General features: G+C 38.1%; 1 protein-coding gene across 3 annotated transcripts in view; it reads left to right on the top strand.

Annotated features, from left to right (window-relative positions):
- The window catches only part of PIGG (phosphatidylinositol glycan anchor biosynthesis class G (EMM blood group)), an 88814-nt gene that overhangs the window by 13851 nt on the left and 53002 nt on the right, over positions 1-21961 (top strand). For all 3 annotated transcript variants that reach the window (XR_015799536.1, XR_015799535.1, XM_014882393.2), the window contains exons 7-9: positions 6066-6283; positions 8633-8914; positions 15951-16408. Coding sequence is in view for 1 of the 3 variants with exons in the window: in XM_014882393.2 (XP_014737879.2) it covers positions 6066-6283; positions 8633-8914; positions 15951-16408 (958 nt within the window). In the remaining 2 variants the exon portion in view is untranslated. The remainder of the gene's footprint in view (positions 1-6065; positions 6284-8632; positions 8915-15950; positions 16409-21961) is intronic.

Below are 21961 nucleotides of genomic sequence, written 5' to 3'. Positions count from 1 at the left end.
GAAACAACTGACACTGCTTTGCCATAGGCAAATTGTGCCTGGCTAATTTAGTGTCCTTCTATGGTGGAGTAAATGCATGAGTGGACAAAAGATGTCATCTACTTAGACTTCTATAAGGGAGTGGGTAAGGCCTCCCTGAACATTCCTGCTGCCATTGTTAGAGTGATATGGTTTGACCATTGGACTCTGTAATGAATAAGAAACTGGCTGCATGTCTGGAAAGTCGATGGCTTAATGTCTAATTGGGAACCAATAATGAGCGGTGATCTAGCAAAAGATGTCTCCATTAACAAAGCTGAAGATCAAGAGATGATCTTGAAAGCAACCTTCAAACCTGAATAATTCTACAATTCTAAGATTGATATTTGTGAGTGTGAGGAGGGAAAATAGATCTTTATGTGAGAGAATGGTGACAGGCATGTAGCTGTGCCTGGGAGTGGGTGATGCAATACTTAAGAACTTCTGGGTCAGGATTAGTGGACAGACCAAAATGGGCAATATTGTATGGGCATCTAGTTCAGACAGTTGGATTGTATGGAATTTGTAGCTTTTCAGACAACTAGAGGAAGTCCTACGTCCGTTGTCCATGGTGCTCATGTGTTGCCTCAGCCATTCTGTTTGCATTTTGGGCTAGGTAACTGGACAGTGAGATGGACTGAAAAGTGGCTCAGCTGCTGGGGTCATGTGTATGTGATCAGCAGCACAAAGTCCCCCTGAAGGCTACTGTGATCAACCACAGGGCTTGACTCAAGCCAGAACTATTTAACATCTTCATCAATGATCTGGCCAGTGGGACAAAGTGGCATCCCAGCAAGGGAAGGACACAACAGAAATCTGTGAGAAGTGTTTAATGTGATAGGTGGGTCTGCTGCCACTCAGAGGCACCTTGACAGGCTAGAGAAATAGGCTGACAGGTACTTCTTAAGGTTCAGCAAAGGGAAATGCCAAATCCTACACCTGGGAAGAAGTAAAGCCAATGTACTAGTGCAGACTGAATTTTGATTGGAAACAACTAGAAGAACCACCATAGGGTGACTGGGGACACCAAGCTGAACATCAGGCACAGAGCACCTTTGAAAGGAAGGGCAATAGTATCCAAGGTGGCATTAGGAGGACGGTCATCAGCTGGTCAGTCCTGCCTCTTGTATCAGCTGTGGTGAGTGGCTATCAGGAGTCTTGGGTCTGGTGCTGGGCTTCTCAGTACCGTAATTTAGTGGATATAAAGTAGTAAGTGCAGTGCATGGTCATTAAGGTGATGAAGGGATTGGAACATCTGTCATACAAGGAAGGGCTGAGGGTGCTAGGACTGTTCAGGAGGGGTCTTATCAATGTGGGTAATACGTGATGGGAGGGAATAAACAAGAGGGAACCAGGGTCTAATTGGTGGTTCCTGCAAAAAATTTAGAGGAAATATATTTAAGTAAGATTTGTCAAACACTGGAGTGAGTTGGCAAGGGAGGTTGTGGAGGCTTCATACATTCAAGACCTGACTGGACACAGATCTAAGCAATTTTCTGTAGCACACCTTGCTCAGAGCCTTTTGATCTTTATTTGTAGAACATCTTAATGTTTATCAGAGTTGTGCTGACAGCTCTTGGGCTTTATAATTTCTGAATTCCACAGACAAGGTCTGATGCCAGGTTTTTTGAGGGAAAGAAACTCCAGAAGATAGTTGGAGTCAGTTGGACATTACTCACATTTGCTTAGTTGGACATCACTCATATTGAAACTGCTGCTGCAGTTTCAAGTTTTCCACTGCAGATTCTCAGCTAGTAGTAACAACTAATAGATCATAACTTTTCAATTCAGTGCTAGGAGAAATGCCTATGACTGGAACTTCAATTTAAAGTGAAAGATATACTTGAAAATACTTGCCAGGATAGCATAAGTCTTGCTGCTTTAAAAAAAAAATAAAAAATTTCAACTCTTGAGGTCAAAACCCAGTAAGCTCTACTGAAGGGGGAAACATGGCATTCCTGTCCAGTGCTGTAATTTACAGTATAGGGGTTAGAGCACCAGCTCTTGGGACCATGAGGATGATGACTGAATCAGTGATGGCAGGAAAAGACTCACCCATTTTAAGCTGTATTATAAAATATACATTCATTTTTGGTTGAATATTAGTTTCCTTCATGACACAATGAGATGAAGTCAGGTGGGAAGGCAGAATGACCTTTACAAGCTGTTTCATAAAGAAGCCATGGATTTCCCTGGATTCAGCTGTTCCAATGTTAAAAGCAAACTGTAACAGTACACAAAAATTTATTTTCATCTTCAAGTGTATTTTAAATATATCTGTTAATAAATAAAGAGCAGAAAGAAGGCAGGTTAGTAACTTGCCCAGCCCACCCTCCCCCTTGTTTGTTCATATAAACATGCATTTTCAAACTAAGAGGTTGTACGTCATTTAATGGGACTTGGGCTTTGCCTTATTGAGGTACAAAAGAATCCTCACACTTAAACCTATCATGAAGTAAATTAAATTTTACATGAGAAACTTGAAGCTTGACTAAGGGGTTTATTATTTAAAAACATACCTTTTCGAAACATGCTAATAAATTGTAATGTGAGGCATGAGGTTTTCCTTAGATGTGGATATATGGAGCTAAAGAAAAAGCCTGAAAAAGGAGAATGAAAATAGCTAGAAAAAATAAAAAGGTGAAAGAAGAAGTGTCTAAAAACACACTTTGAGTTTTTGAGCAAGTTCATACCTTAGTGCAAGATAGGCAGCCCTTGTACCTGGCAATGCATCCCTTATGTTCTGAACATGTAGGTGAATGAAAAACTAGGACCTTTTCTTTGAAAGACATTTTACAGTGGAATGAAGAGTCACGCTTGAGAGCAAGTTGGGTGGTGTTATTAAAATGAGTGCAAGCTTTTCAATTTGGGACTGATCCTGAACTTGTATTAGATTAAAATATTTGACTTTTACTGGGACATTTATATATTGAAACTGGAGAAGTCACTTTTACATTATTAATTCTTTCCTTATAACTCTTTTTAAATGATTGCTGCCTGTGACTGGAGCTGAGTGAAATTGTTGTGAAATAGATGCTTGCAAAGCTTATCCATCTGATTGTGGTAAGATGGCAGTGAGGCTGAAGCACAAATTGCTAATGTAATACTATGCAAGTAAAACATTGCCAATGCTTTGCGAAATGTGCAGCTGGGCAAGCTTGCTTTGGATTTTGTTTCAGTTGTGAGGTGTCTTATAAGTATCCCATAGGGAAGTGACTTGCCAATATTACCTGCCTCTTATCAAAATGCTTCTCCAACAGCTTAGTGTCCATGACCTTTCTTATTTTATGCTTCCTGCTTATAAATGTTCCACTGAACCAATGTAACTGGAGTTCTCAAATGAAATTTGGCAACCACGGTATTTTATTCCCGTCTGCAAGATCTTTAAATCATTCATTCATGAGGGTTCAACTGAAAGTCATTTTTCATAACACAGACACAATGGTTTTGATGGGCAGTTAGCATGGAAAGAAGTAGATGAGAATGAAATAAAAATGCTAAAAGGAGTGAAGAGAGAGACTAGTCAAGAAGCATGAAAAGGGAGCAGAAGATGTGGAGGGAATTTATTTATGTTTCAAAATATAGCTTGAACTCATTTAAGTCTTCTGTATAATGAAAAAATGTCCTGTCAAATCTCAGTTTGATTAAAGCTCATTTTAGATGATCCTTTATAGATGTCCTCAAATGTATGAATATTTAACTCTTATTTCAAATATACTGGAAGAGAAACTTTACAGCAAAGTTAAAAAGAATTACAGGAAGGAAGTGAAATCCTCTGTGTGCAGCTCTCTTGATATACAGGAGTTTGCTGCTGGCTGGATTGTACTTTCTAGCAGATTCCTGCAAGCACCCTGCATAGCAGGGTCAGAATGCCTTGGAGTCTGCTAGAAGTCTTGGGAAGACAGACTGGACATTTTGAGTTAAACATTGCCTTTTAAAATTCTTACTTTGAATTCAGCCCACAGTAGATGATGAAGAGTCTTGCATGGTAAGAGACTTGCAAATAGTAAGCACGATTCTTTCATGACTATACAAATTGTGAATAGAAATACCGCATTCACCTTCATTCATTTGAAATAAAATTTAAAACGTTTCTGGATTTAATAATGTACTTTTGCTGAAAAGGCTGAACAAATAAAGTGGTTTTTTTTCCAGGTAGAATACACTATTCATGTACAAAGAGTGAAAAAGAGCTGTAACTTAAGTCTTTGTGACACCAAAGTTATTTCAGTCATTGTTTTAACCTTTCTTGTCTGAAACTGTACAGCAAATGTTTCAGCTTACTTTCAGTTAAGAAACTGCAACTGCAAGTTGCATAAAAATTTCTAAATCGATATTTTGTACTTAAGTTATCATTACCTTTCAAGTCAAACTGCAGAGAAATAGCAAGTACTATTAGTGTGAAGTGAAATTAAACATCTGTTTTTCAGAAAAAATGCAGATAAATGTGAATATTCATGCATAGGATAAGTTCCAGTGAGTTACGAGTTTCTGAAAGTTCCGCTCTTGCTTTCCATGTGTTATCAACTGAATACTGTGTTCAATGACTGGTATTTGAAAAGTGGGATCACAGATTAGATAACCTGCAGTGATCCAGTCCTACTTTATCTAGTCCGACGACCCTGCTCAAGCAGGGTCCCCCACAGCACATTACTCAGGAATGTGCCCAGAAAACTTTCTGCCCAGAGGAAAGAGCTCTGCAGCCTCTCTATGCAACCCATTCCAGTGCTCAGCCGCCTACAGAGTAAAAAAGTTCTTCCTCGTGTTTAGGTAGAACTTCTTGTGTTCCTGTGTTGCCCCTGTCAACAGGCAGACTCCTGCCTCTTGCTGGGCACCATGGAGCAGACGCTTTCCCTTTAGGTACTTACTGACATTGATGAAGTCCCCTCTCAGCCATTTCTTCTCAAGGCTGAACAGGCCCAGTCCCTCAGCCTTTCCAAGCAGAAGAGGTGCTTCAGTCCCCTCATCATCTTTGTTGCCTTCCACTGGACCTGCTCCAGGAGCTCCATGTCTCTCTTGTCCTGAGGAGCCCAGACCTGGACGCAGCACTCCAGATGTGCCTCACCAGGGCTGAGCACAGGGGCAGGATCACTATTCTTGACCTGCAGGCAATGCTCTTCCTAATGCACCCCAGGGTCCCATTGGCCTTCTTGGTCCCCAGGGCACACTGCTGGCTCATGGACAGCTTGTTGTCCACCAGGACCCCCAGCTCCTTCTCCACACAGCTGCTTTTCAGCCTGTGGTGCTGCCTGGGGTTGCAGGACTCTGCACTTGCCTCTGTTGAATTTCAGACATTTCTTCTCCTCCCATCCCTCCAGCCTGTCAAGCCCTTCTGAAAGGCTGCACAGCCCTCTGGGGTATTGGCCAATCCTCCCAGCTTTGTGTCATTAGGGAGCTTGCTGAGGGGAGGCCTCTGTGCCTTTGTCCAAGTCACTGGTGAATAAGTTAAACTTCATTGGACCCGATGTTGGCCCTTAAGGGGCACTGCTACTGACAGGCCAACAACTAGATAGACTTTACACTGCTGATTAAAACCCTCCGAGCTCTGCCATTCTTTCAGTTATTAATCCACCTTCACCATCCACTCATCCAGCCCATACTACCAACTATGCAGTACGTATGTTGTCTCCTTTGGTGTTTTCCCTAGACATCGGCTATTTGTTCATTTCCTACTTAGCTTATACACTGTGTTCTGGATAATGAGTAATTTCAGTGGACAACGTTGCTTTCTTCCCCCATCGCCCCATCCCGGAGTATCTGGAGCATTTGAACTTTTTTTCCTGCAGCTCTTTGTAAAAATGGTTATTTTAATAAGGTTGTCAGTTGTTAGAGGTCTTGACAGTTTATTAGGTTAGAATTAATTGCTTTTATTCCAAGTAACTGGTATTGCTGCAGGAAGGTAATTTTGTACCTGTGAAAAAATTTTCAACTGCCATAGCAATTATATATTTTTATACATTATACAAGCAAATATGATCATATCTCCAAGTAATCTTTCTTTGTTCATGGATCCTCTTACTTCTTTTCTTTTCTCCCCTTCTCTCTAGATCCTGGATACGAACATTTTAAGATTGCAGAAAAGTCCCATGGTAATTGGATCAAACTGTATTTAGAGGGAAATAATTCAGAAATACTCTTAAATCTTGGCAAGAAGGTCCTGAAGCAATACTTGGAGGCTCTCAAGATTTTGAGTTCTTCATTAAGCAAACAAGTGGCACAATATGACATGTATTCAATGATGGTGGGGACTGTGATCATTATGGAGGTATGAAAATAGATCTTTCTGTGAAAAAGTTAAATGCACAAAAGTAAAGTATCTTGGTGTTGGATATGTAATATCCACTTACTGACCTTTCAAATTACTGAATATGAGTTCTCAGGTTTGGCTGACATCCTGCTTGGACAAGATTAATGCTCCTTTTAAAGTAAAATCTGGCCTTTAAAATGATTCGAGTGTGCTTTTGATATGAATTACATTTTAGTGTAACTAGTTACAGGAGATATGCAGTTGTGCTACAACTTCAATTACTCCTATATAGTTAGCCTTTTATTTTTGAGTAGCTTTACTGCATTAGAAGAAAAAAAAAAAGAGTCTGACTAGTAAATCCCTAGCTGTTCCTCTTTATCTAATATTGAGTATAGCTACTCCCAGCAGGCAATGCCTTATATGGAAAATTTTCACAGTTCCAGGAATTGTTCCTTGTAGTGATAGATTTAGAGCCCTGAAATAAATACTTGCTGGAGGGTTACCTCTTCGTATCTCCTGTAGTTACAGGGATAAGATATGCCATATCTTTAATTTTAAATGGATCTGTCCAAGTGATGTTTGGGGAAAACTGAAGAGCTGAGTCTCCTCTGTCCTGTCAGGACTCTGTGCCTTGTCTCCCATGCACTGCTGTCTGCATACAGAGCGCTTCTGAAACAGCTTTCTGGTAGACTGCTCAGTGGGGTTTGTCACTCTGCTGATCACAGGAATGAGTTCCACGATGCCCTTCTGTAGATGAGATGGTAGGTTCTGTTTCTGCTCTACAGATGGAAGATATGGAGGTGGACAAAGTTCAGTGCAAAGCTGAAGATGCCTATCTTTCTTTGTTTTCAAAACCTATGCATTCAAGCTCTTGACAGTTACTTTAGAGCTGAAGCACTGGACTTTTTTTTCTGGAATGCAATTGTAGATGCTTACTATTTCTGCTTACTATTTATTTCTTAAGTGTTATATGTGATAAGCCTTCATCAAAGAAATATGCAGCTGCTAACCACAGAAATTTAACACTTCAGCAAAATTGGGAGTTTTTACTTTTCTCCGGTGCAATACTCAAGAAACTGCCTTGCTTTCCAGAATGTTTTTTTCTTGATATTGATTTTCCATCTTCACTGAATAAATAAGAGTAGAGAAACTCAGATGTCACTTCAAGCTACACTGTGCTATAAATGCCAATTATCTTGCATTTCAGATGAGGAGAATACCTCCGAGACATGAACTGATAACAGTGCATTTGCTCAAAAGACCTAAATTTAGCTTGGTAGATACCTACAGTTTGAGCATTTTCCTGCCATGAGTGCTGTTTTTGTTTTAATTGTAAGTGATGGGCTGAAATGTAAGACTTAAGTTTTTATATGAAGAAGCAGCAGACTATTGCAAAGCTTTTTTTTTTTTAGGGTTTTTTTTTTGGTCTACTTTACTATATCTCACTGTAGTGTGGGAAAAATTTTAAGCATAGGTCTTCACAGGTGACAGTGAAAGATTACGGGTTGACAATGGTCTGATATAGATGTTTTTGTTTTGATTTGTTTTGATCTTGCCCTAGCACTAGCTGACTGAGGTCAGTTTAGTCCTAGCTCCATCTCTGCAGCTTGCAAAGCATTTTAGTGTGTGGCTGACGTTTCCCGCTTTTCCCACTTTTTGGTAAAAGTTTATATCTGAGTAGTAGAAAGTTTCATTGTATTGTTCATCTCTGCTGCAACAGTTACATAAGAGAAAACCTGGAATTCTGCCTGATCTGTGTGCAGGTCAAAGCAAAGTGAAAGTAAAACCAATAAATTAAATTAAGATAAGGAGAGATACAAGAAGTAAATATTGGGAGAACTAGTAAGGTAGAAATTCAGCATACACTTGTGTCATAGTATGAGAACTTCTCATTTGGGAAGCTGTTTAGCACAGCAGGATCTCATACATATGTATTTCTTATACAGGAAATAAATTGCCTTTGACAGTGTACTAACTTCAGGCATTTACAGTGACAAACATTGGGTCAAATTTGTTTGCTTAGACACTATTTTGATATTGGGAGTTCAAGATCTTTTACAGGGAATGAAGGTCATACATGTCATTGGTTGCTACAGGTGAGGAGGCAAATGATGATATACTAACCTTGGAAACTTGTATGTTTAAGCCCTTAATAAATTAAAAAAAATATTGGGTTCTCCCATTTATATGGTAATATCTTACTAGGGAAAAAGAAATCCAACATAATTCTTCACAGTTTTTTTTGATAAAGTATGCATATTAGCAGAGTGACATGGATTACAACAGCATGATTTTTTGTGTGAATTCTTACTGTATGTTTTAGCTAACCCCAGTTTTTAAAGTATTAATCCTCTATTTTTTTTCTAGGTTCTGCTACTGCTTTTGCTTAGTGTTCCAAAAGCCCTGAGCAAGCGGGCAGAATTTGAAGTGCCCCTCTCCCCTCCACTGTTCTCTCTGCTGTTTTATTTGATGTGTCTGATGCTGTGTGCTATTCATGTCATTGTATGCACATCAGCTGAAAGTTTGTGCTATTTCTGCAGTATGTCCTGGTTAACAGCACTTGGAGTGATGATGCTGATTTCTGCACTAACGTGTGGTATTTTATCTGCTATTGCAAAGATCTTTGAGAATTCCAGACTTCCACTGAAGGTGAGAACATGCATTAGTTATGGTTCAAAATGTTTTATCTTTCATAATACTGTCAGTTAAAGTTTTGTTTTCTCTGTTGTGTGCTTAAAGAAATTCATATTTGTAATATAATATGAATATATATAATTATTTACAATTGTAATTGAAATGTGCTGTTGTTACTGTGGCATGATACTGAATGGTGAAGATCTAAGAAGTGTTTATTTTGACATAATTTGAAGAAATTTTTTAAATACTGTACAATATTTTTTGAATGGCTTTATGAGATCTGAAGCAGTTATGCTGTGTACAAATCCTATGCTTTTACATAGTTAGGTTTCACAATTGCAATTAAAGCAAGATGTAAAATACTTTGAAGCACTGTGCATGAAGGACAGTGATGATAGAACAGACAGTAATGCTCTAAGAAGAATATACTTTGCCAGTATACCTTTTCTTGTATTGGTGTTGTTAGTGTTTGGGATTCTTTTTTAATAGTTTTGAAAATGCAATAGAGGGAGCTAGTTTAATCTGTCTTTTCTACTTTTTAAGCTTAAGACATAGAGTTTGTTAAAATCTTTGGAGTTCTCAAAGTGTTCTCAGTGTGAGGAGTTACCTTCTGTATGTTACTTGATGAGTTTTATTGTTGTGTTCAGTAGAATACAGATAGTTCCAAGGAAATAGAATTTGCAATGTCTTTTCTTCCCCTATGAAACTTAGTGTGCCAAGAGCTGTCAGTCACACCATAAAATCAACTTCTAGCTGTTTTTTCTACTGCTTGTTAGTCATATTTTCAAAGATCTCTGATGTTCAATAGGTTCACTGCTCATAGTACTCCATTCGATGGTGCAATCTCTGCAGTACGGTCTTTTATCAATCTGTGTTTCGTAGAATCAAGTTTGGGGGTTTAGCACCTTTTTTTAAATGTGTGACAAAATATGGCAAGTACATTGCTTTAATGATATGACAACATGCTCTATCAAGGAAAAAAACAAACTTTCTGACTTGAAGAAGCATTTTGTAACAGCTGTATTTCTTACAATTCAAAAAATTCAGTATTTCTGAGTAAAGATTAATTTTGCATTCTGTGCAGATATGTGCTGTAATTCCTGAGTGTAGATTTAAATCTAAATGCTTATAAGTAAGGTTGCTAATATATTTTATTCAAACTATATCAGATTATAATTTTGTTTCTGTAATTTCTGACTAGGTGTTGTTTTTCCTTAGAAAAAGAAGAAGACTATAACCTTGAAATAATAATTAATTCTCCTGCGTAGAAATATCATATGTACTTGGTGTGCAATGACAAACAAACACAGCTACAAAAGATAGACTTCTTTTTAATCTTCTTACTAGTTTTTCTAATTTTAGTAAACAGTAGGAATCTAAATATTATGAATTTTGTGGACCTGCATAAAATTTACATACATGTCACTTCAATAGCATGGAGAGCAATGATAAGAGCTGATACATTTCTTCTGCAGGTGGATAGTCTCAGAGGATCACAGCAAGATAGAATGGTGTAGGTTGGAAGGGATATGCAAGATCATCCAGTTCCAAATCCCTTCCATGGGCAGGGACACCTTCCACTGGACCAGGTTGCTCAGAGCTCTATCTAGCCTGTCCTTCCAGGGACGGGGCATCCCCAGCTTCTTTGGGAAATCTGTTCTAGTATCTCACCACTCTCAGATAATCTTCTTCAAGTAGATAGTACACAGATGAGATTTGCAGCAATGTTTTCCAGATTTGTGTGTATGTTTGTTTTTCCCGAGCTGAGGCAGATAGAAATAAAAAATACTGGATTTTCCATCCCAGGTTGGTCTGTGATCATAGTCCTACCTGAGATATATCTGAAAATGTGGGAATCTTAAGTATGTCTTATGAAGTTTAGGCAATAGTAATTCTGGTTGAGGCAGACATAACTTTGTATTCAGACCTGTAGAAAGACATTTTTGTCATCCTACTTCACTCCTATTCCATAGGTGACTGAATTATTTGGATATATCTCATCAGTCAGGGAGGCTTTGCTGTCTCTGTTCAAGTTCCAAAGAAAGCTTGAAGTATTTTGTGGGTTTAGTTAGTATGTGTCTTCATTCCAGACATGTATAAAAGCAGTGACTTGGTTCTGATTAACATTTTTATCAGTCTCAGGGCTGTTGTAGAATGATGTGGTGGGGCGTTTTTTTTGGGTTTGCTTAGACAAATACAGAGCCAAGAGTAGTTGAAATGAGCAGTGTATAAATCTGATGCTGCTTGTAATGCAGATGTGTTCCAAGGATTCATTTCTGTTTTTCATCCCCTTTCCAGTAGAATGCCTAGATTTTGGGGGAGAAATGGGTTGTTTTTATATGCTCTGTGTTATTCTCAAAAGGCCTTCTGTATGAGTTATCACTTATGCTAATATATCTCTGAATCCAAGTCTTTTATGACCTGTGCGTCTCCACATTGTGAATCTGCATGTGAGGTTCACTTCTGAAAGAATTCTGAAGCCCTGGTCTTCTGATGGTGGGAGTAGAATCCTGAATCTTGGCCTTTCTGGTTAAAAAAAAAGCTAAAAAGGCTTTTCTAGGCTCAAGCTATACAATAAAATGCAGGTATTTAAAAAGTAATTAAGATAAGCTCTCCTGTTAATGGCTTCAGAGCTTTTTTCCTTCAAATTGTTTCCGTTCACTTCTAAAGATTTCTCTGAAGTGCTTCTCATTTGTAATGCTTTTTTTTTCCCCACTGTGGCTGAATATAGAAACTGATTACCAAGTTCATGAATTTTCTGAAGACCAGTGCAGGCAGTGTTAGCATCTGCTTCCTGACTGTTATTTATAGATTCTGATTGCTGTGTTTCTAGCAGAACCAGTCCCTTCTTTTAATGATACTTCAGGCTTTAAATAGTTCTGCAGCCCTTTATGAATTCCGGAAAATTGTTGAAAATTCTAACTTCTTGTTCATAGTTTCACTGAAATTGCTTGGTAGTTGATTTAAGCATGGTATTTACTACTACTAATTGTGGGGGTTTTTTTGCCCTGTTTCTGATAGAAATAAAAACTAACAGTTTTTTGAAACTAGAATACAGAAGTTGAGGCTTGTCAAGTTGAGAATTTTAATTATGCAGAATCATAGTGGGTTTCTATCACATCTACAAAATGTCCTTCCTTCAGTTTATTTTAAAGCATCTGTTAATTTAACAGTATTTTTGGTTTTCCTCTTTTGTTTGATATTCTTGATGAATTGAACAATGTTACATTTTTACGCAATTGCACCTAAAATATTTTTTGCATTTTCGACTTGAGGAGAAAAAGGCTGATTGGGTGATGTCTTTACCAGATAGTGTTCAAAAATTATCCCAAATTGCTGTGAAAATGTAGCAACAAGTGTGATCTGTAGTACTTTGTCATGGGAAAGTTACCATCATAAAGAGTCAAGAGTGGGTTCAGGGAGCTCGAGTATCAGAAGGGAATATAATGGTAAGTGTTTCAATTGTGACTGATGGTGTGCATGAAGAATAAAATGTTTCTCATCTGAAAAGTGGTTGCAGAATTTCTCAGGCATTAACTGTAGATGGCTAATCACAAAAAAACCCAGATAACTGGAATAAGACTCAGAACACAGACTACAGGAGGTTTTATTTTAAAGTGAAGAAGTTTCAACGTTTAATGGTCAAAGATGCGTGTACTCTGTCGTTTACGTATTAACACTTTTGGAAGCTAGTAGGTTCTGTTTAAATATAGGGCACAGAGATCAGTTTCTGTATTGCTTAAATACTAGTGCTGATACATCAGTTGGTTAAGCTGCCTTGGTTTGGGAGATTATATGCTTACATCATTTGAAGCCTGGCATTTAAAGATTTTTAAACAAACTTTCTATTTTAAGTTTTTTTGCCAAGATATCAAACAAACTGAGAGTCATACAGTTTTTTAGTATCTGGAGTGTCTGCTGAGTTCCTGAGGGCTGGAAATGTTCAGCAGCTGGAAAAACAGAACTGTGACTATCAGAGTAAGACCTACATTTTAATGCCTTTAAACCAAATCTAAAACACTAGGTACAATCTAAATAATCTAAGGTCAGACTGTATATGACACCATACTCACGGCATTCATAAAAAGGCACAGTTCATATATAATGGATTAGAAGTACATTTGGATAACCTTGATGAAGGTATTTCTGGCATTTCTTAAGATTATCAAGGCTCAGGAGATTATAATTTGCATCGTAATTTTTAATTTTGCATAGTGATTTAACTCTGATCTGAAATGTGTTTTCTAAGTAAATTTTATTGGATTTTAATCCTTTGATGTGAATGTAAGAGTAGTTTTTTTCTCTTTTCACTGAAGTTGTGAGAGACAAGCAGGCAAAAAATACAAATTTCTGACCCTGGGACATTTCACATTAATACCATCATTTTAATGAGGGTTTTGTATGTTCCCAGTTGATAATGCATCACTTCTTCAGTTTTCCTATCGGTTGCTGACAAGAACCAGTTAGAAGATACCAATTCTTCTATAGACTTTATGTTATGTCTTACAAAGAGGACAAATTATATCACAGACTTGTTCATTCTCATTTATGTAGGATCTCCAATTACTTTGTCTCTGCAAGCAGATGGTGCTTACATGCTCATTTATTTAGTTAGCCAAGATCTTTAAGGTCAGCATGATAGAATTATTGGAATTTAAACTTGCTGAAGATCCATCATGTACTGTTCTTGCCCCAGCTTTGTGATTTTCATGCTCTTTGGTCTTTGCAGAGACTACCTTGTCCTTTTGTTCCAAATACCAGCTTATGGTATTTGCTTTTCAGAACATAGTACTAAATAAACCTGGGTGGACTTCAGAACACCAAAGAAATTTCAAATGCTAGTAAATTTAGATTGAACCTGGGCGTTTTTTCAGGTTATTAGTATTTTTCCCCCATTATTGTTGTGTGTAACCTCATGGGGGCTTTTTTGGTTGTGTGGAGTTTTGTTCATGTGTTTTTGTTACTAGGTTTTTTAAAACGAAATTACTTTGATGTATTCTTTAACAACACAAGAAATGAAGGAGATGTGAATAGGTCATAATTGTAAGCTCCTGCATTCTTTCACATACATCTCATTAAATTTGGATTTTGCAGTTTTTTTCCCTAAAGCAAAATTCCTAATAATGTTAACTATCTTGCATTGTGTGTTTGTTGTCTTCTCTATGTTACATTGTCTTGCTTATTGAACAAAAATACATATGCTGCTATCAGTAAGTCATAAACATAAGTGATGCTTACATTTCAGATGCTCAGAGGTAATTGTATTGTTCAACCTTCTTTCTTGTTGTCTGCTCAAAGGTCAGTTTGGTTTGGTTTTCTTTGTAACGTGATTTAAACTCTGCAGGAATTGTAGTACCCCACAATTTAATCTTTTAATTTAGTAAGTTCTCTGTGAAATTTATCCCTGTGAATATTCAAGATTTTTTTTAAAGTTTGTTCACAGGCAAATGTAGGAGGATGATGTGGTAAAAATACACAATTAAAGAAATGAATATGAAAGTAGTTTCAGAGATCTTTGTTCTGAAGAAAAAATAGCAGGCAGTAATTTCAATCTGGCTTTTAAATTTTTGTTTTATTTGGTGCTTAAAATACAGTTTAAGAGATACTCCATGATACTCTGTAATAATGCAAAATTAGGTAAAATGAAATAGTAATGTATGATTTTTGACAGTGTCTTCCCCAAAATTCTTCACAAGCATGCATGTTATCCTATTTGTTCAGGTATGTTAGGAAGTTCCTGCTGGTTCCAGTTGTCCTCTGGTGCTTGCTTTTACTTGCTCTGGTCTCAGATTTTTGACATGCAGGCTTGTCTCCAGCTACTTGCAATGGCATTTTGCAACACCCACAGGTGGGACAGGGAGTGGCGTTGAACAGAAAACAGGAGAGGATTTAGTAAGATAAGACAAGATAGACCACAGGGACCAGGCACAGGCTCAGTCTGAGATCTGTACTGGCTCCTGCTTATATGTAACTGAATCCTTTTTCCTCTTACTTTGCCCCTGTTTCCAGCGTGTTCCTCATTACCCCCTCTTCCTCACCCTTGACAGTTTCTTGAAGCTCTGCTTGATGAGTTAGTACAGATCCACAGGCACTATCAGATGTCTGTAACACCTGTGTACTGTCACATGTCCCTTATCTGTTACAGAGTCCAGACTGACGCTCTTCAGAGCTATGCCTGTGATTTCTTATTGGCCTGTCAGTTAATGGCTGAAGAGTTTTGGTCATCTTTATGATCTTCCTTAGTGCATACTTATGGTTGTGTATCTCTGTGGTCTTTTTATGGCTTTCTTTGTGTGCTGGAATGGTTCTTTGCCTGATAACAGCTATGGACTGGGTGCTCTCAATTTCCTCATGCCCTCATGCTTTCTCTTTAGTCCTATTGTTGAAGGTACTGATGATAAGGCAATTCCGATTAGCTGCTGAGAACAGGAAATTGAGCTAATGAAGGCATTAGACAAAAAGTATCGTGGTTTTAAATAAGCACAGTTTGTGAAGTAAATAATAGATGGGTAAAGGTTTAAAGTAGATTTTATGATGAGAGACGCATTTCAAGCTAAGCAAGGTCACAAGGAGTGCCATCAGGCAGTAACTTTGTTAACTTGAGTAGTGAAGGCTGTTACTATATTGAGTTGAAGATATCACAGATTTCAACAATTAGAGTATTACCTATTATCTATATCTCAAGATTTCTGCAGGATTTCTATTTTTACTTCTACAAATATGCAACAGGGCATGAACTTAGTTTGAAACTTCTGTTACAGGGTGATAGGGAATCTTAATCTGTACAGTTGTGATTATTCATAGAGAAGTTTATTCCTTAAACAGAATGGAGTTTTAAGAATTATTACTATGTTATAGTGCTGAGTATGCTTTGCTGAAATTATTCTTTTACATATTTTTGAGATTTCTTAAGATAGAAATAAATTATCCTGCTATTTATTTTGTTTTCATTGCTGTTAATCTGTAAGCACACTATGAATACTTACAAGTGAAATTTTTATATACTCTTTCACCACTTTTTTTTTTTATTTTTTATTTTTTTAAACAGAGTCCTATTGTGTCCAGTTCTAGTTGGTCAGAAATAGATGTGCTGATTCTGGCTGGAACTATTGGCCATGTTTTGAGTTTGGGGGCAAGCAGTTTTATAGAAGAGGAACATCAAACCTGGTATTTTCTTATCAATACGCTTTGTTTGGTGCTGTGTCAGGAACTTTGTAGAAATAATTTTCTTCTGAAAGAATGTGACCCTCAACATAGCACCAATGTGAAACAAAATTTTGATAGTATTGGGGAAACCTCTGAGTGCAAGAATATAGACATTCCAGCAGCAAGTAATTCAAAACTGGGCAAGGCCACCTCTTCATCAGAGTTGATAAAAGGATCAGATAAGTGGATAAGCTTAGCAACTCCATGGATCATCCTTATTTGCTGTCGGCTGCTTCGATCCTTGAATCAGACAGGTGTCCAGTGGGCTCATCGGCCAGACTTTGGGCACTGGTTGACAAGGTGGGTATCTGATTTACTGTCACACTTCCTACCTTATTTAAAAATTGATGTGTGTTTCATTTGGTGAAATATGTATTTTTCTATACCGACTCTGGTCAGAAAGAGCTCTAAACATACAAAGCAGGTAAATGATGAAGTGAAATAAGGAATGTTTCATTGCTATTTCATGCAGGAGTAATTCCTTGTGTACTATCAATAATTTATAATCTTTGCCCTGCACCATGACTTATCTAATTAATGCCAATTATACATGATAGGTTTATTAGAGGCAAAAAGTAAATATTTTCCATGTTTAAGTCAACAGTGTCTGGTTTGAGAAATTAAAAATCACTTAATAGAATTAAACTCTTGAAATTAAGGCAGGAAGGTTCTGCATAATTCCAAACTTTATGAAGTCACAGGAGAAGATACCACGCATAGAATTCTTCCTTGTCTGTCACATGCTTGTAATGTGTGGGTGAAAAGTTGAAGGAATTTTTTGAGTAATATGATAAACAGGAAAGGAAATGTTTTATAACTGAAAGTACATCAGAGGAGAGCTTCTGCTTTTTCTAATATCTTTAGTATTTTTAAGAACTACAGTTATTATTCAGTGGTACTTGAACTGTCTCATGCACTTCAGTTAGTGGATGGAGAAGCAATACTTTTTGACTGTCTAGACTAGGTTTTGCAAACAGCAGATGAAGAGGCTCTGCTGTGTACAATAAATAGATTTCTTGCTAGTATCTTATAACACATGGATGAAATGTCATTCATCATTCATTAAAAATGACACCAGCAAATGGACTAATATGAGACTTGTTATTTATTGGCAGCCTCACAGATGAAATGCTAATTGCAGTGACAGGCATGAGTGCTGAAAGACATGAGTTATGATGGAATTCATTGCATTATAGTGGTTGTTCTAGACCAGAGTTTTCACCGTGCATTTCTGCTCTAGAGGCGAGGAAATGAGTAAAAAATGTCGTATTTCCTACATCAAGTCCATATGATAGATAACTCACTCCTTCATTATGAGCTAAGCCAATGTGTGAGCAGGATTAGGTGTGATTTTGGTGTGACTGTGAGGATTTTTACAATTAATCTTGAGCATCTGCGAAAGATTTATTTTCCCAATAATGTCCTGAGCCAGGTTTTTTCTTCAGGCTGTCAGTCCTTTTCTTTGGAGTGTGCTGGTGCCACAAGGACATGAAATACGGACCTGATACTCCTGCATCTGAAAAATTTGGTTTGTTTCTGATACATGCTTTTAGTCCCCCAGAGATGTTATTTACTCTTGGAAATGTTACCAGACTTCTAAAAATTGTGTGTACATGTAAGGACTTAACTTTCAAAGATCCTATCATGCTTTAGTTTGCTCCCGCCTCTGATTTCATGGTACTAAGATGCCTGGAAAGCAGCAAAACCTTTTGTAGCCTTGGGCTGTGGGGGTCTCAGAAGGATAACACAGGTGGAGTGTAGACTGCAGATGCTTCCTAATTTATACATAAAGTGGGAAATCCTACATGCCCAACTCTAACACTAGTTGCCCGTCAGGAACTTCCAAGCAACCCAGTCAGGTTGCATCTGTTCTGGCTTACTCTGTTGTTGTTGTTGTTGTTGTTGTTGTTGTTGTTGTTGTTGAGGAAGGAGAGGGGAGAAGGGAGAGAGGAGTCTATTCTTGTGTTTGGTTTTTGTCCCTGTGAATTGGAATTCATGTGAATTTGAATATGTCCATATCTTTCTTTGTATTGGGTAACCCCTAACTGGAGCCATAGTTGAACACAAGGTAAGAAATAACCTTCCTCCATCTTCTGGTAAGGTTCTTCATATGCAGCTCCACATGCTGTTGGTTGCCTTTGCTACAAGGGCATTCCCCATGCTGATTGTTGAGTCAGGGTCCACCTAGGCACTCAGAGTCACCTCTGAAAACATGGTCAGCCCCCAGTCTGTCCTGGTATGTGTAGCTATTTCTTCCAAGGTGCGGGACTTGTCTCTTCCTCCCATTGAACTTTGTAAGATCCCTGATGGGCATCTCTAGGCTGTCAAGGGGCCTTTGAGAGTCAGCAGACCCACCTACTGTATCAACCACTCCTCCCAGTTGTGTAATGTGTGCAGACTTGCTGAGGGCCGTGCTCCATGCCCCACTCATTAGTGAAGACATGAAACAGTATTGGCCCCAGTGGACACCAATGCCCAAGTCCCGCCCAAGCCAAGGGGTTGACAGCGACTGCCCTCCAGGTGGACTTTGTGCTACTAGTGGCAACTCTGTGAATCCAGCATCTGAGTACATTTCAGTCCACCTGACTGTCCACTTTTCTAGCATGAGATTGCCTATGGGAATGTTAGGGAGCTGGTGTTAAAAACCTTGTTAAAGCACAGATAAATAGCAATGCCTGCTTTGTGCTCTTCCACAGAGCTTGTCTCATCACGAAAAATCTGTCAGGTTGATAAAGTGTTCTCCTTCATAAAGCCATCACAACCCTATTATTAAAGTTGTCTGCCTCCCCCTTCAGTAAGGCTGAAGTACAGCAGCTAGATATCAAAACAAAAACGTCAGAATTTTACAGGTGAATTTCTTCCTCTATTCCCTATAAAATTGTGGCCTCACATCGAGTATGTTTGCTTAGGTCTTGAAGCAAGTAGAAGAGAAAAGATTCTACGTCTCTACTCTTAGGCTATGACTAATTGTTTGGCTAAAATAGTATACTATAGGAGTGTGCTGGGTTGTGCTGGTGTGTGGGAGCTTTTGCCATACCAGGCAAGGAATTTGCTCTTTCTCCTGTATTTTACCTGTTCAACTGTCAGTGTGGTGAACTAAATAACTGAATAGATGTGTCTGGAAAAATAACTCAAGATGGCATGGGAAACTCTTGGCTTTCAGTTGGATCACTTCTCACTCTGATTTACCATCACTCTTCACAGGCAAATGGGGTGGCTTAGTAATAGGAATGCAGGAAGGAAAGTGTGTACAAGTCAGCACTGCTCTTGAAATTATTACAAGACGAGAATGTGAAAGTATCTGCATCTTTTGAAGGGCTGCAGACAAACAGTTTTTTCTTTCTGCCATTGTCAAGCATTCCTTACAAAAAACCACTTACCTTTCAAATCTAATTGAGAAAGAAGCAATAACTCCCTACTTCGTACTTTGGGAAGCTTAAAAAGATTATGCAGCAGTTCAGAGTGTTGTGCCATGGCAGGCTAAAAGGATGTGTGATTAGGACTGTTGCTGTCACAGTTCTGCCTTCTCCCTTTCATTGGTGTAACTGCTTCTGTTGTGTTTAGGGAGCAAGTGAAAGAACAGAACGCTGGCAGCCCTGGCACAGGTTGGCTCAGTCCGCTGGGGAGCTGCATCTTGACTTCAAATAATGGAGCAATTTTCAGCCTAGCAGGCGAATATTATGTGTGTCTCCGTGCTAACATATACTTCAGTTGCAATATAGAGTTAAAAGATTAGTAATATTTGAAGTATGACAGTTGGACAGTATGGACTTGAATGATGGAATGTAGTTGAGTGTACGACTCTGTTATGTCCCACTGAACAAGTTTAAGAAAGGTTAGTCAATAATGCAACTAAATCTTTACACATCTGCTGCTCTGTAAAGTGTCTGGGAATTCCTATTTGGCCAGTATGCTTGCATTTTCTGTGGTTGGAGGTTTTAACATCTTTGTTCCTTCTCCTTCACATGATAGTAGGGTTGTAGAGATGTCTGTTTTGCTAGTGATTTGATCAGGATTGAGATGATGTGTTTTCCTTATAGCATGAATTAAAAGTTGGTGATAAGCTGAATTGCATAAAGCACTTATTCTTCTTCCCAAAATACATTGCTAGTCTATAAGGTTGATTGTTGTTCTGGTTTTAATATTAGTTTAATTAGCGTAGTTATGGCTTAACAGCTTGTTTTTTACTAATAAGAATTTGGAACCTTACTTAGATCATGTATGCCCTTGTTAGTTTGAGTTTGGGCTCCTCAGGCTTTTTCTAGCCAGCCTTCTATTTTGTCTCTAAGATAAACTAATGAACAAATGGCTCTCCTTTTTTGTTCCCCTGTATTGATCTTTTGGACATCCGTGCTCATGCTTGGATTAGTATTTTGCTTAACTAGACAGTGCTTAAAGGGCTCAGCATTTAAAACAGAGAGACTTGTCCAGATTTTCCTGTTTGATGTAAGCATCAAAATACAGAAAATCAATCTACCTATATAGTGTTGAATTTGGCTACTAGGAATGAATTCAGCAGTGCTGAAATAAGGAAAATGTCCTTTGTTATTTGCAGACAGACATGAAAAATACTTTGATGGGAAAATCAGACAGTAGATGAAATGGAAGAAAACATGCCATCTAAATCTGACTGGAAGTCAGGTTTTCTTTTTCATTGGTTGGTATTCAGTGAGCTTTATTTGGCTGTTAATCTTGGTCAGTGCTGACACTTGAAAGGTGTCAGAGCTGCTACATAGCAGTGTCAGCTTGAAGACAAGTGACAAGACGTATCAGCATGGGAAGATGATAATATATTCTTTTAATAATGTACTTAACCATCCCCAGATGCCCTTCCTCTCAAAGCTAACACACCTCGTGACTTCTGTGTATTTGGTTGTAAAATGAAAGAAGCAATTTAAAAATGCCTTATCCACTGAAGTTATTAATCATGCACATTTACAATTCCTTTCACTCTACTAGTATTTGCAGTAATGAGGTGAGGCCCAACCAGTGGAAGAAAATGTCTTCAACTTTCATTCTTATTACCAGAAGTATGAGTGTAGACCATAAACTGTTACAGTAGGAAGATAAAGCCAAAGTGCTCTTTTTTCTTTCCCTTCTCACCAGATTTTTCTCTCAGGGAGCTATTGGTTCTTCACTTCCAATTCTGTGGTTTGTGCAAAACCCAAGACATGGCAGCTGAGATAGTTTGAAATACATGAAGCTTGTTTGTGCTTGTATTTCTGAGCAGACTATCAAAACCATTTAGAACTTTGCTAAATGATTTGACTGTGTTTTAAGCAACTGCCATCTCCTTTCAAAATATATGCTAATTATATATGCATTTAGCTGCCTAACTGTAAGAACCTTGGCTGGAAAACCTCAAAACTGTAGGCGATTTGTGCTGACCTGACTTTGCTTGCTGTAAATCCTTTTCTTGTTTCTTCAGCAAATGCTATGAAACACTTGGGTAGGGTTTTTTTAAACAGATTTATATGATTCTAAAAAATTCCAGAGATCACAGAAGACTTACCAGAAAACCTGGACATGAGGTATATGTTAGTCCCTGTGCTAGCAGTCAAGAATGCAAACTCAATGTGTATTTAGTTTTTTAAATAAAGAGACAAAGATAATGATGAGGGTGTGCTGTTATTTATCCCTGATTTGTTTTGTTCTCATCCGATGAGTAGCCAAGGAGAATATGACCTGAATGCTTAAAATTTTCTGTAAATGCTCATTTGAAAGGTTTAGTGGCAACTAAATTAGTTTATGTTTTGATCATAAAGAAGGTGGTGCTTGCCTTATCTTCACAGGCTGCTGCAGGAGTCCACTGTTTCTCCTCTCTCCATGGGTAAAGGAAGAATAATTGGGAGG

Source organism: Sturnus vulgaris, chromosome Z, assembly GCF_052056855.1.
Source record: "Sturnus vulgaris isolate bStuVul1 chromosome Z, bStuVul1.hap1, whole genome shotgun sequence".
In the NCBI taxonomy this organism is placed as follows: domain Eukaryota; kingdom Metazoa; phylum Chordata; class Aves; order Passeriformes; family Sturnidae; genus Sturnus; species Sturnus vulgaris.
This window is presented reverse-complemented; position numbering and strand designations above follow the sequence as displayed.